General features: G+C 41.3%; 1 protein-coding gene across 3 annotated transcripts in view; it reads right to left on the bottom strand.

Annotated features, from left to right (window-relative positions):
• Positions 1–7,347: 7,347 nt before the first annotated feature.
• The window catches only part of GPSM1 (G protein signaling modulator 1), a 126,349-nt gene continuing 121,048 nt past the window's right edge, over positions 7,348–12,648 (bottom strand). For all 3 annotated transcript variants that reach the window (XM_074210691.1, XM_074210690.1, XM_074210692.1), the window contains exon 14: positions 7,348–11,002. In XM_074210691.1, coding sequence (XP_074066792.1) covers positions 10,787–11,002 — 216 coding nt within the window. In that variant the 3' untranslated portion in view covers positions 7,348–10,786. The remainder of the gene's footprint in view (positions 11,003–12,648) is intronic.

Below are 12,648 nucleotides of genomic sequence, written 5' to 3'. Positions count from 1 at the left end.
CAGCATCTACTTGAAAAAATGATCCTAGTGATGGGGTCCCAATAAATGAGCCCCTCTCCAACATTCAGATCTGCTCTGAGTGTCCTTCCTGGGTCCTTACTGGTCCTACAACCCACTGTCTCTTTTTTTGGTTTGTTTTTAGGGTTTTTTTTTCAAGGCAAATGGGGTTAAGTGGCTTGCATAGAGCACTGGCCCTGGAGTCAGGAGTACCTGAGTTCAAGTCCTGCCTCAGACACTTAATAATTACCTAGCTGTGTGGCCTTGGGCAAACCACTTAACCCCCATTTGCCTTGAAAAATCCTTAAAAAAAAAGAAGTGATTTGGGCTTTTCTTTGGAAAATAAAGCATACATACAAAATTCATGCTGATTTTATGACTTTTATTTTCCTATTTTCAAAGGAAAATTTTCAAACAATAATAAAGAACAAAGATAAATTTTCTGCCTATATTTATTTTTCCCTTGAATTGCTAGAAGAACCTTATTAGCCAAAGAAAGATTAGCCCAGTTTCCAGACTATCCCATCTGATCAGAAAAGGGAAGTATTAGAAGAAGAAATAAGAACACTTAGCTGCCCCAGAAATATCACAGACAAGACACTTCTCTGAACCAGCAAAGGGAGTGCTAGTAGCTTAGCAGCTGGGGAGTGCAGAGGATAGAGTGCTGAGCAAAGAGTCAGGAAGACACATCCTCTTTCAAAATCTGACCCCAGACACTTAATAGTTGTGTGACCCTGGGCAAGTCTCTTGAATCCTGTTTGCCTCAGTTTCCTCATCTGTAAAATTATCTGGAGAAGGAAATAGCAAACTACTCTAGTGTCCTTGCAAAGAAAACTCTAAATGGGGTCAGGAAGAGTCAGACATGACTGAACAACAAAGATCCTTGGAAGTAGGGTTCCAGGATCCACACCTGCATTTGTTGTTTTTTTTTTTTGTAAAAGAGAAATGACATACTTAGGGCCTTCTTTATAGTGGGGTGGGAGCTTATCTTAGACAATAAGAAAAGCTTCACCAGTTTCTGCAATCAGAAAGTTCAATATTTCCTCCTTTTCCTCCTCCACTAAGCACACCACTCCAGGCTTGGTTCATTTCCCTTTTCAGAAACTGATGGCACCACAAGGTCACAGCAAATTTATTTCCCCTTTCTTGTTTCTGGATTGGGACTTTTTGACTGAATTTGAAGTGACTAGATCACAACTTCCCTTGTACTTCAAGATAAGAGGTTCCCACCAAGTCAACAAATGGCCTTGTGATACCTCACAAAACTGTGGCTTAGAAAAATTCACCTTTTATAGTTTTGTTCCCAGAGACAGCCAACAGAGCCTGGGGGCTGACTTGAGCCTGGACCAAATTCAGGAACTTATAAGTACCAATCATGGATGTCTCAAGTAACAGAGGACTTCATCCAAACCCTTGTGGACATTAAGCAGCCATAGTATAAAGCATGACAGCAACCAAAATCCTATACATTTAATTTTTAATAATTCAGTTTCTCACAAAAGAGCCAAACATTGAAAATGCAATTAAAAGGCTTTCTTTTATGTTCCCAAGACATCTTTACCTCCCTCTTCCTTTGGTGCAAAGGTAGTCCCTCTCAAACTCTGCATGCCCTCTGGCCTTCCTTTTAGGTACATTTCTCTATTCCAGGGATGATAGACCCCAGAAGGATAATATGGATCTGAGAGGAAACAGTTCAGGGAGCAGGATTCAGAATTCATGTTAAAAATCAAATTTGAAGACCTCTACTAGGTCTGTATACCAAAGAGATCAAAGGAAAGGAAAAGGACAAAAATATTTATAGCAAAATGGCAGGCTTGGAAATTAAGGGAATGCCCATCAATTGGGGAATAGCTATATGAATGTCATATATGAATGAAATGAAATACTATTGTTCTATAAGAAAGGACAAGAAGGAGGATTTCAGAAGAACCTGGAAAGAAGGGCAACAAAAATGTGCATACCCTTTGACCCAGCAATACCCCTACTGGGTCTATACCCTGAAGAGATGATGAAAAAAGGGTAAAAACATTACTTGTACAAAAATATTTATAGCAGCCCTGTTTGTGGTGGCAAAGAATTGAAAATCAAGTAAATGTCCTTCAATTGGGGAATGGCTTAGCAAACCGTGGTATATGTATGTCATGGAACAATATTGTTCTATTAGAAACCAGGAGGGATGGGAATTCAGGGAAACTTGGAGGGATTTGCATGAACTGATGCTGAGTGAGATGAGCAGAACCAGAAAAACACTGTACACCCTAACAGCAACATGGGAGTGATGTTCAACCTTGAAGGACTTGCTCATTCCATCGGTGCAACAATCGGGAACAATTTTGGGCTGTCTGCAAAGGAGAGTGCCAGCTGTATCCAGATAAGGAGCTGTGGAGTTTGAACAAAGTTCAAGGACTATTCCCTTTAATTTAGAAAAAAACAGATATCTTATTGTCTGATCTTGTCACCCCTTAGACATCTCCTAGTTAAATGTCAAGTTTGATCTGCTGCAGCCCTTATGATTTCTCTCTCATCACACCCAGTTTGGATCAAGGTGCAACATGGAAACAAAGTAAAGACTGACAGAGTACTTTCTGTGGGGGGGGGGTGAGGGAAGGGAAGCAAGATGGGGGGGAATTGTAAAACTCAAACAATATCTTTAATAAAAATAAAAATTAAAATTAAATAAAAAAATTAAAAAAAGAACCTGGAAAGATTTATATGAACTGAAGCAAAGTGAAGTGAGCAGAATAAGGTAATAGCAACATTGTGTGATGATCCACTATGAATGACTTAGCTATTCTCAGCAATTTAGTGATCCAAGACAATTCCAAAGAAATCATGATCCAAGATATTTCTGAAGACCTCATAATGAAAGATGCTATCCACCTCCAGAGAGAGAACTGATGAAATCTTAGTGCAAATTGAAATGTTATTTCCTCACTATATTTGTATATTTGCTCTTTTTTGGCAACATGGCTAATATGGAAATATGTTTTGCATGATTTCACATGTATAAATAATATCATTGTTTTCCTTTTTTTTTTTCAAGGCAATGGGGTTAAGTGGCTTGCCCAAGGCCACACGGCTATGTAATTATTAAGTGTTTGAGGTCAGATTTGAACCCAGGTACTCCTGACTCCAGGGCAGGTGCTCTATCCACTGTGCCACCTAGCTGCCCCCATTGTTTTCCTTTTCAATGGGTAGGGTAAGGGCTGGAAGGAGAGAGAATTAAATTTTTTAAAAAAAGAGAAAATGTTTAAAAAATGTAATAAATTTGGAATACAGTTCTAAAAAGCAAACAAATAAAAAAATGGCTGAAAGAAGAGATGGAGAACCAGGGGCTAGAGAAATCTGACTGAAATTTTGGTTTGAGGAGGGAGAGAGGGAAGCTGAATGTAAAGTACAATCACATTGATAGTGAGTGGTCATACTTCACTTTTGATTTTTCTTCATGCTGCTCATCCCTGGACATGTACATTCAGCATATAAAATCTCAGCTAGCCTTCGGAATAAGAAACCCTTGGTTATATGGAGAGATGTAAAATAGAACCCATTCTGAGATGGGAAAACTAGACTGCCATTTCAAAGAGGAAAAGGAACGCTCATTTATAAAGGATCTATGTGCCAGCTGCTTTTCAGAAACAGCCCATTTCATCTTCACAACAATCTGGAGAAGTGTTGTTAATATCCCCATTGAGGAAACTGAGGCAAATAGAGGGTAAGTCTAAGGTTGAACAAAGGAAACTGAGGCAGATTAAATAAACGACTTGCTCAGGGTTACACAACTAATAAGTGTCTGAGGCTGGATTTGAATTTATGTTTTCCTGATTCCAGATCCAACTCTATCCACTGAGTCATAAGCTGCCTTTCAACCTTCCAAGAGGTAGAAATGTTCTTAAATTTTGCCCCTCTCTTCAGGAAGGGGGGGGGATTTTGAAACTGTCTTTAAATTACAGGAGATCATCACCACTGCCTGTGACTGTTCCTTACTACAATAACTGTCATATATATCATCACTTTTATAGGGCAGGATTATCCAGTCACTTCCATTTAAGATAGGAGTTCCATTAATCCTCCCTATTACCATCTCCTAGTTAAATGTCAAGTTTGATCTGCTGCAGCCCAGGCCTAGAGTTGTTGTTGCTGGTAGAAGATTAGGAACCCTGGCCCACTGTTTTTTGGCCAAAAAGCAGAGTCAGTTACTTTAGTGGGGGGCAGCAACTTCTCTCTCCTTCCTCCCCTCTCAAGTCCCAGGTTTTCTCAATGGCAGGACCAAAAGTAGTATGAGCCCAGCCCAGACTTCCACTATAAAGGGGGAAATCTCATCCTTGGGGGCAGGAGGGAAGAGATGACTGACTACTAAACTAAGAATGGGACTGCATGAATGTTAATCAGAGTACCCCTTCTGAATCCCCAGTGGGTACTATTCTGGGGTTGGGAGGAGGGACCCAGGAAGGCATAGTCTTGGGTCCTGTTTGCAGCCCCTTCCCAACTTTTTCAGTACTTCACACTGCCCCACTCTGGGAACTGGAGGGGAAGGGCAAACCTTTGGCCCTGAAACATTCTTACAAGGTCTGGGGACTGAAAACCATGGAATATTTTTTTAAAAGCCCTGCCCCTTCCTAAATATTTATCTCAGTCCTTTTCTTCACCTTATCATTATTTTCTTCAACGTTCAGTTAAATATTGTAGTTGCTCAATAGAGGCTGGGTAATAAAGCTTTGTGACAAATCCTATTCTATTCCCCTGTATCCCTGGATGATACCTGAATTGGTTTCTCATCTATTGGAGTGAGATGTAATCACACTTTCTGATAAAAATAGTTTTAATTTCTCCTAGACTTGGGGCAACTAGGTAGCACAGTGGATAGAGCACCTGCCCTGGAGTCAAGAGGACCTGAGTTCAAATTTGATCTTAGACACTTAATAATTACCTAGCTGTGGGACCTTGGGTAAGTCACTTATCCCCCCTGCCTTGCAAAGAAAAAGCATAATTTCTCCCAGACTTAAACAGTATGGAGGGTCACAGTGGATAGAGTAGTAAACTATGAATCCATTTTCTACTGAGTAACCATGGGCAAGTCTCAAGTTTTTGAAACGCAATATGGTATAATAATGGTGGGCAGCTTGGTGGCACATTGAATAGAGCAATAGGCCTGGAGTCAGAAGGACCTGGGTTCAAATGTGACACACTCTCTGTGTGACCCTGGGCAAGTCATTTAATCTTATTTACCTCAGTTCCTTATCTATGAAACCTATTTAGGATTTTCTTGGCAAAGGTTCTAGAATGGGTTGCCACTGGAATGGCTCAAGCTCATTTTTCAGATGAGGGCTGAGACTAGATTTGAATTTATGAAGATGAGTCTTCCTGATTCCAAGCCCAGCATTCTAACCACTGGGCCACTCACTGTCCATATTGGTATAATCTGGTTAATCTCCTTCTTGTCAACATAACCAACCTGGTTATGTTTGCTGGGGAGGCCTCAGTGTGGTTCAAACATCCCAGCTTATTGATGGCATTGTTCTCACCAAGTTTGATACCACTGATGGCAGGGTGGGTGTTGCCATTTCCATGATATACATCACAAGTAAACTCATTGTCTTTGTTGGGATGGTCCAGATCTACAGTGACCTGCATAGTCTCAATACCAAAGTTGTGGGGACTGCCTCATAATGGCCTGACTTGGTGGAGCATTTCATACCAAATCACCCCTATCCTCTACCCTTTCTACTACTGGGTCAGGAATGTTCTTTTGGAGTATGAGATCAGCTTGTTGTGAGCAGATTGCAAATAGAGAATAAAGGGAGCTCCAGGGACTTGCAATTTTCCCAGAACCTTGTCCCTGCTAGCCTCCCTACCCAACCTAGATTCTCTATCTGCAAGGAAGACCCAATTATGTTTCAACACTGCCTGTTATCCCTGTGATCCCCCCTCCATCCAACTCAAGGATTCCCTTCAATCTGCCTATACTGCCCTGTCTCATTACAACTTTAACCTGTGACTGACACAGAGCTTTCTATTTGTCCATACTGTGAGCATGACCCAAGGGACTTTTTGTCTAATAAGCATTTCAGATCCAAGCTTTATTTGGAACTTCCACCAACTTCCTAGTTCTGGAGTTGGGAATCATCCTGGGACGTGCATGGTTTTTATTTCCTGATTATGTGTGGTGGCACAGGATAGAAGCCACCTTGGTCAGTGTATGACATATTCTTCATTACTAATTCTGACAATGAAGCTGACCCATCACTTTAAAACACACAACTATCCCAGAATGACTGGTTACAAGTGAAGTGGCAGAGACAAGGGGAGCAAAGTTGTTAATATGCCCTCCCAAATCTTCCCTATAGTTCATTTGTGAGTTTTGATTGTTGTCCTTAGGAGTCCTGGCAATCCCTTTCCTCTTGTTGAAGGAGGCTGATGACTTTCTTATTCCTACCCTCTCCAGAATACTCCATTGAAGAATATAAACTCTTGAGCTTTGTCTTGTAGTTTGGTGTTGCAGATATACTATTGGTGCAATTAGGTGAAGGCTGTCTTACTGGAGATACATAATTATAAGAAAGTAAGTTCATAAATAATGCTGCTAGAAAAGAATACATTGGTATTGCTCCCCTTACCCCCCAGAGCTTTTTTTTGCATCTATTCCTCAATTTTTTTCTTATTTTTAAAGCAATTATTTGGATGTTAGTATTATCCCATTTTATAGATGAGAAAACTGAAAAGTGAAGTGATTTTCCCATTATAGTAAGGTTATCCATGGAGTCAGGTCTTTAAACTAAGCAACCTCTGATTTTCCAGTGTGCTGTTCTTTTTCTACTAATATACCTTTAGAACGCGTTGATAAAAATAACTAGACTCTTGACTACTCACCATAGGGATGGATAGAGTCCAGACTTGGGTCACTACATAAATCGATTAGGTTTTAATGGCAACCATTAGGGAGACCCTTTAAATTCATTCTGTCTTAAACACTGGTAGTAAACAGAGGGTATGGGTCTTCCTACAACTTCAAAACCAAATTATCTTATTAAATTGTTTCTCCAGAGGCTATCAGACCTCATAAAAAGATAACTTCTTCTTTTTGTAAGTTCTGGTTCTTAATTTTGCTTCATACTTTTCCTGATTTGCTAAATATTCATCAATTCAGAATTTATAATTTTTTATAGACAAGGACAAAACTAAAAGTTCTTTTGTGTTGCTTCAATAAATGATTTTCACATACTAAGCAAAATTACAAAATTACTGAACCTATTTAAGAGAATGTGTCAAAAACTTATTTTATATAATTAATACATGAATAAATCACCCATCTATTAATTAAAGTAGATCCCTTAAGAAACTCTTCTAAGAGAGCTCTGATTTCTTGTGTTCTGAGGTCTTCTCAAACTAAGTGCCTAATGGGTACATTGGTTCAAAAGGGAACTGAGTATTGTCGGATGCAGGTTAAACCACAAAAATCTTTTATTATGCACAAAACCCCCAAGGCTTTAATTACATACTTACACATATATTAATTCATTTGGCAGATCTTATTATTTATTTTTAGAGAAAACAAAACAAAATGTACCTCCAGGATTGGGAATGGCCCACTTACAACACAACCAACGCAGATGTAAAAAATAAATAAGCTTGAATATTCAAGTATGTGGTAATTACTAATGTTTTGCTTGTTTTTTATTATTATTTTCCTTTTTTTTGAAAGCCAGCCTCTCCAATTTTAGTTCATTTCTGCCTAGATAGAGCTAAGTCCTACTTTGGCCCAGACTCTTACTTTCTGTCCTTGGACCCCTAGAAGAAGAATCCTTTACATTCATGGTTTGATTGCGAATAAATCAGTCCTAGTCTCAGGTATCACTTGAACCTGCTCTCTTGGGCCCTGGATAGTAGAGAGGAATGGATTGTCAATCAGCAAATGTGGGTTCAACTCTGTTATAAACTTGCTACATGACCTTGGGCCGTTTTCTTTTTATTCTGCTATTTGGGGGTCCTATCTTATGAACTTCTCAGGGCTTTTATGAGAATCAAATAATACAATGGTTGTGAAATTGACAGTTTACTATCTTTATAGTTAATTTATCCCTTTAGGATAAAACGGAGTCCATCTAACTGTTCATCTAGGACTTTGAGATGAAACCAGAAAAGCAAAGACAGATATTAAGACTGGCAGCTTTGTGAGGATTGTGCCCTCCTCTTCTGTCTCATTTTCTCTTGTCTCCCCAAGCTTGGAATAGAAGAACATGGCCTAAGAGGTTGAAACCTTGAGTGGTTTTGGGGTGGGAGTGGGGCATGAAAAAGAGAAACAGAGCAAGAGAAATCTTGGCCCTGAGCTCCAGTAAATATCTCCCACAATGGTCCTAAGTCATATTTTTTATTCCCAGTGGGAAGACCCTTTTTCTGGGCCACTGCCCTTCTAAGAACCACATGTCTCAGTCCACTGGGAAGATCTCTGCAAGTCAGTGAAGGGAAGGTCATTCCAGACTTTCCCAACTGGTCCAGGGCAGCTAGAGTCAGTCAGCTGCTTTTGTAAAAACCTTGTGTGAATTCTTGTTTTATAGAATCTGTGTGTCAATGGCCCAAGGTAAACACCCTTCTTGTGAGCCAAGCAGTTTAAGAGGGGCTGTTTATAAAAAAAATCTCAGAGCATAAAGAACTGACCTTGGCCAATTCCCAATGGCAGCTGTCCTTATCTTTGAGGGGTTGGTGCTGAGTTGCTGTCAAATTCCCAAACTGTCCACTTGGAGAACTGTCCACTTTTTCAAAGGTTCAGGGTCATGACACTTATCCCTACAACCCCAAATCATCTTCTCTGTTTCCATCCAATAGTTTTCCTTTTGGGATTTAGCTGTAGGGGAAGTTTTGACTCATGTCTTTTTTTAAGTTGGTAGAATGAAGAGCTTCTCTGCTTACACCGCAAGTTGACCAAGGGTTACAATGCTCTTTAAAAATGACGGGAGTGGAGGCACAGAGGACAAGCACATTTAAGTTCATTTCCTGGCTCCCCACCCTTGCTCCTTCCTTGACCTTCCTGATCCATGAAGAGTGGAGGGTCAGGGTTACTATGGAGGAACTAAGTTAAACCAGCGTGAATTCATTTTCCCAGAGGATATGGGAGCTCAGGGCAGAGGAGGGGTGGAGGTTCAATCTGGTTCAGACTTCCAACAACCCAATGTCATGGTTAGCCTTCTGTTCTCCAACTAGACCTTCTAAAAGTTTGAGCACAGATGAAAGAAAATAGTGTCTGGGGGGTGGCTAGGTGGCGCAGTGGATAGAGCACCAGCCCTGGAGTCAGGAGTACCTGAGTTCAAATCTGACCTCAGACACTTGATAATTGCCTAGCTGTGTAACCTTGGGCAAGTCACTTAACCCCACTGCCTAAAATTAGAAAAAAAAAAACTTAAAAAAAATAGTGTCTGGATTTATCACAGTCCAGTGTTTAAACTGGGTGGATGTTGATGCAGACTCCTTTTCCACGTTTAAAAAAAAAAATGAAGCTAGAAGCAGCCCCTCATGTCTTCATGATCTATTTTTGCCTCAGGAGCCGAGGAATTAAGCCCCTGCAAGGACCAGGCTTCCTGGATCATTCAGCTCCAGACGCTTGGGGGAAGACTCAGGGACAGTAGGTGAGAAAGCAGTCCTGACCAATCCTAGGACAGTGGACCGTGGCAGAGGGAGGAAGCTCAGGAAGGCATCATCATAACTTGGAAAGGCATGGTGCACTGGTCTTTCCTCCCGCCCCCACCCCCCTGGCTGACACAGAGGGCCTACCCAGATCCTTTCAACCCATATCCCACCTCCCACTCTGGGGGTCTACATCAGTGATTATACTGGCAGAATTGGTAGCTTCCTGGTGGGGACGTCTCTCCTCCATCCCCAATTTTTCTTGCCCACTATCTTGGCAACACTAATAATGTCCTCTTGGTAGGGAAGCTCTTTTGGCTGCTCTTGGTTTCTGAGGAGTTCAAATGGATACTGAGAAAACTGACAATCAGCCTTGGCTGTTGAATCACACCTGGCACCATCACTTAGCCATGACCCTCAATGGATACACATCCACCAGCTCAGAGATATCTTCCACACCTTAGTCTTGGCAGCTCTCTGGGAGGTTGTTGTCATAGTATGGGAATCCCCTAGTGAATCTTTATTGGTGGGGTCACATTTGGTCAGGGGCAGGTGCTGAGGGACACAGATGGCTCAGAGGGTGCTGGTACTATATTGCACTTTGTCAGATTTCTGGTCTCAGTGGGATGGTTGGAGAGCAGGCCAAGGGGGTGGCAAAGGGGGATTAGTTGAGCAGAGAGCTTGGGCAAGCTTGGCTGCTTTGGCAAGGCAGCTGCTGCTTACCTCTTACTAATACTCATGCACCAGGTCAGGGAAAGAGCAAGGGATGGGACCATCTGCACAGGAGGAGCCCTATCCTTCACACACTTAGCCTGGTGAAGGAGAGGACATTCCCTCCCTTTTGAGATTCTGGCATGTACTATCTCCTCAGACATCTCCCCTTGACCCTAGGGAATGACCTCTGAGGCAACAGTAAGAAAGGCCAGCTGTTCACATCTATTTGGGTTTCCAGTGACTAGCCATGACTTTATCTAACTCAGCCATATGTCTACTGGGGTTTCTTGGCCTCTCCTGGGGCATGAGGATCTGCACATGGTTGATGGTTTCCCCTAGTGCCTGGAGATAGGTAGAAGATAAGAAGGTCTCTCTTTCCCCAGATCCTAGGTGAAGGTTCAGGGATGCACAGGTGTGTTCCAGCTGCACCTGTCCAGGGGTGCCCTCTGGTGGAGGGGCCTTAGCTGGCACTGGGTCGGCATTGCTGCGTGGCATCTGATCGCATGTTGGCTGTTGCTTCCTCTTCCTCCTGGCCTGAGGCAAGATCCACTCTCTGCTCGTCCATCCGCTTGGCTTGTACCCTCTGGATGAGGCTGAAGAAATCTTCATCTGGCATGGTGGGGCCACGAGGCACTGTGTCAGGTGGGGCACAGCGCTGGTCGTCTATTCTGGAGGACTTACCAAGGCAAAAATAGTAATGGTTAAAAACACTTCTCATCTGGGCAGACAAGCTTTATACTTGGACAACTGTGAGTAAGAGGTTTTAGTTTGTTTCTGGTGCCCAGGCATCCTTTGTGCCACACAGACTACTAAAACTCAGTTATAAACTTCCCTAATCAAATTTTCTCTGAGGCTGACCTTTAAATACATATGGATTTATCCTAAGTCATGAATGCAGAGAAAGAACAGAATAAGGCAGACCTCATGGATTGACCAGCTTTTCTGTCCTTCTTCTCATGGGAAACATGGCAAGAACATTCATATTCCTCCCCTGGAAGATGCCTTGGATATCTAGTATTTAATTTGACTTAAAGTTTAAATATTATTCCTACTAATGACTTTTAGGGGAGTTGTGAACTGATTCAGCCATTCTGGAGAGCAATCTGGAACTATGCCCAAAGGGCAATAAAACTGTCTATGTCCTTTGATTCAACAATATCAATACTAGATCTATATCCCAAAGAGATCATAAAAATCAGGGAAGGTCTCACATATTTACATTAGCTCTTTTTTGTAGTGGCAAAGAATTGGAAATTGAGGAGTTGCCCATCAATTGGGGAATGGCTAAACAAGTTATGGCATATGAATGTGATGGAATACTATTGTTGTACAAGAAATCATGAGTGGTCCGATTTTAGAGAAGCATGGAAAGATTTGCATGAATTGATGCTGAGTGAAGTGAGAAGAACCAAGAGAACATTTTACACATTAACAACAACATTGTGAGATGATCATTTGTGATGGATGCAGTTCCTCTCAACAGTTTAGAGAGCAAAGACAGTCTTGAGAACCTGCTATGGAAAATAGCATCCACATCCAGGGTCGGGGTAGAGGAACTATGGAGGGGCAGCTGGGTGGTACAGAGGATAAAGCTCGGGAGTCAGGAGGACCCAAGTTCAAATGTGACCTCAGACACTCTAGCTGTGACCATGGGCAAGTCACTTAACCCATTGACTTGCAAAAAAAGGAAAAAACTATGGAGTCTGAGGGCAGAGCAAATCATACTACATTCATGTTTTAAAAACTTCTTTTATGTTTTTTTCCTTTCTCATGTTTTTTCCCCTTAGTTCTAATTCTTCTTTCTCAATATAATTAATATGGAAATATGTTAAACACAATTGTATATATACAACCAAAGATTGCTGACTTGGGGGAGGGAAGGGGGGGGTAGGAAAGAGAATGGAGTAGAAAAGTGTGGAACTCATAAATTTACAAATGGATGAATGTTGAAAATTACCTTTGAGTGCAATTGGAAAAATAAAATAAAATTTAAATTAAAAAATATTATTCCCAGTTGAGGAATCCAAGGTAGAGAGAGGATACATGATTCATTCAGAATCGCACAGTAAGTGTCTGAGGCTGGATTCAGGTTTTTCTGACTCCAGGCTCAGAGCCTTGTAGTGCTTAATATTTAATTATTAATTTAATTTAAATTTGATATTTAATCTATTGTCTTCATCAGTAGAGGAAATATCAGAAACCAATCCTCAATCATGGTTCTGGATTCCAAGGGTCACTCATTCTACTTTTCTTTTTGGCTATTCAGAAGCTAGGGTTATAAAAACAAAACCGCTATCTCCAATTTGGACTGTGTTTCCCTGC

The sequence above is a fragment of the Macrotis lagotis genome, chromosome 1 (genome assembly GCF_037893015.1).
Source record: "Macrotis lagotis isolate mMagLag1 chromosome 1, bilby.v1.9.chrom.fasta, whole genome shotgun sequence".
NCBI classification, from domain to species: domain Eukaryota; kingdom Metazoa; phylum Chordata; class Mammalia; order Peramelemorphia; family Peramelidae; genus Macrotis; species Macrotis lagotis.
This window is presented reverse-complemented; position numbering and strand designations above follow the sequence as displayed.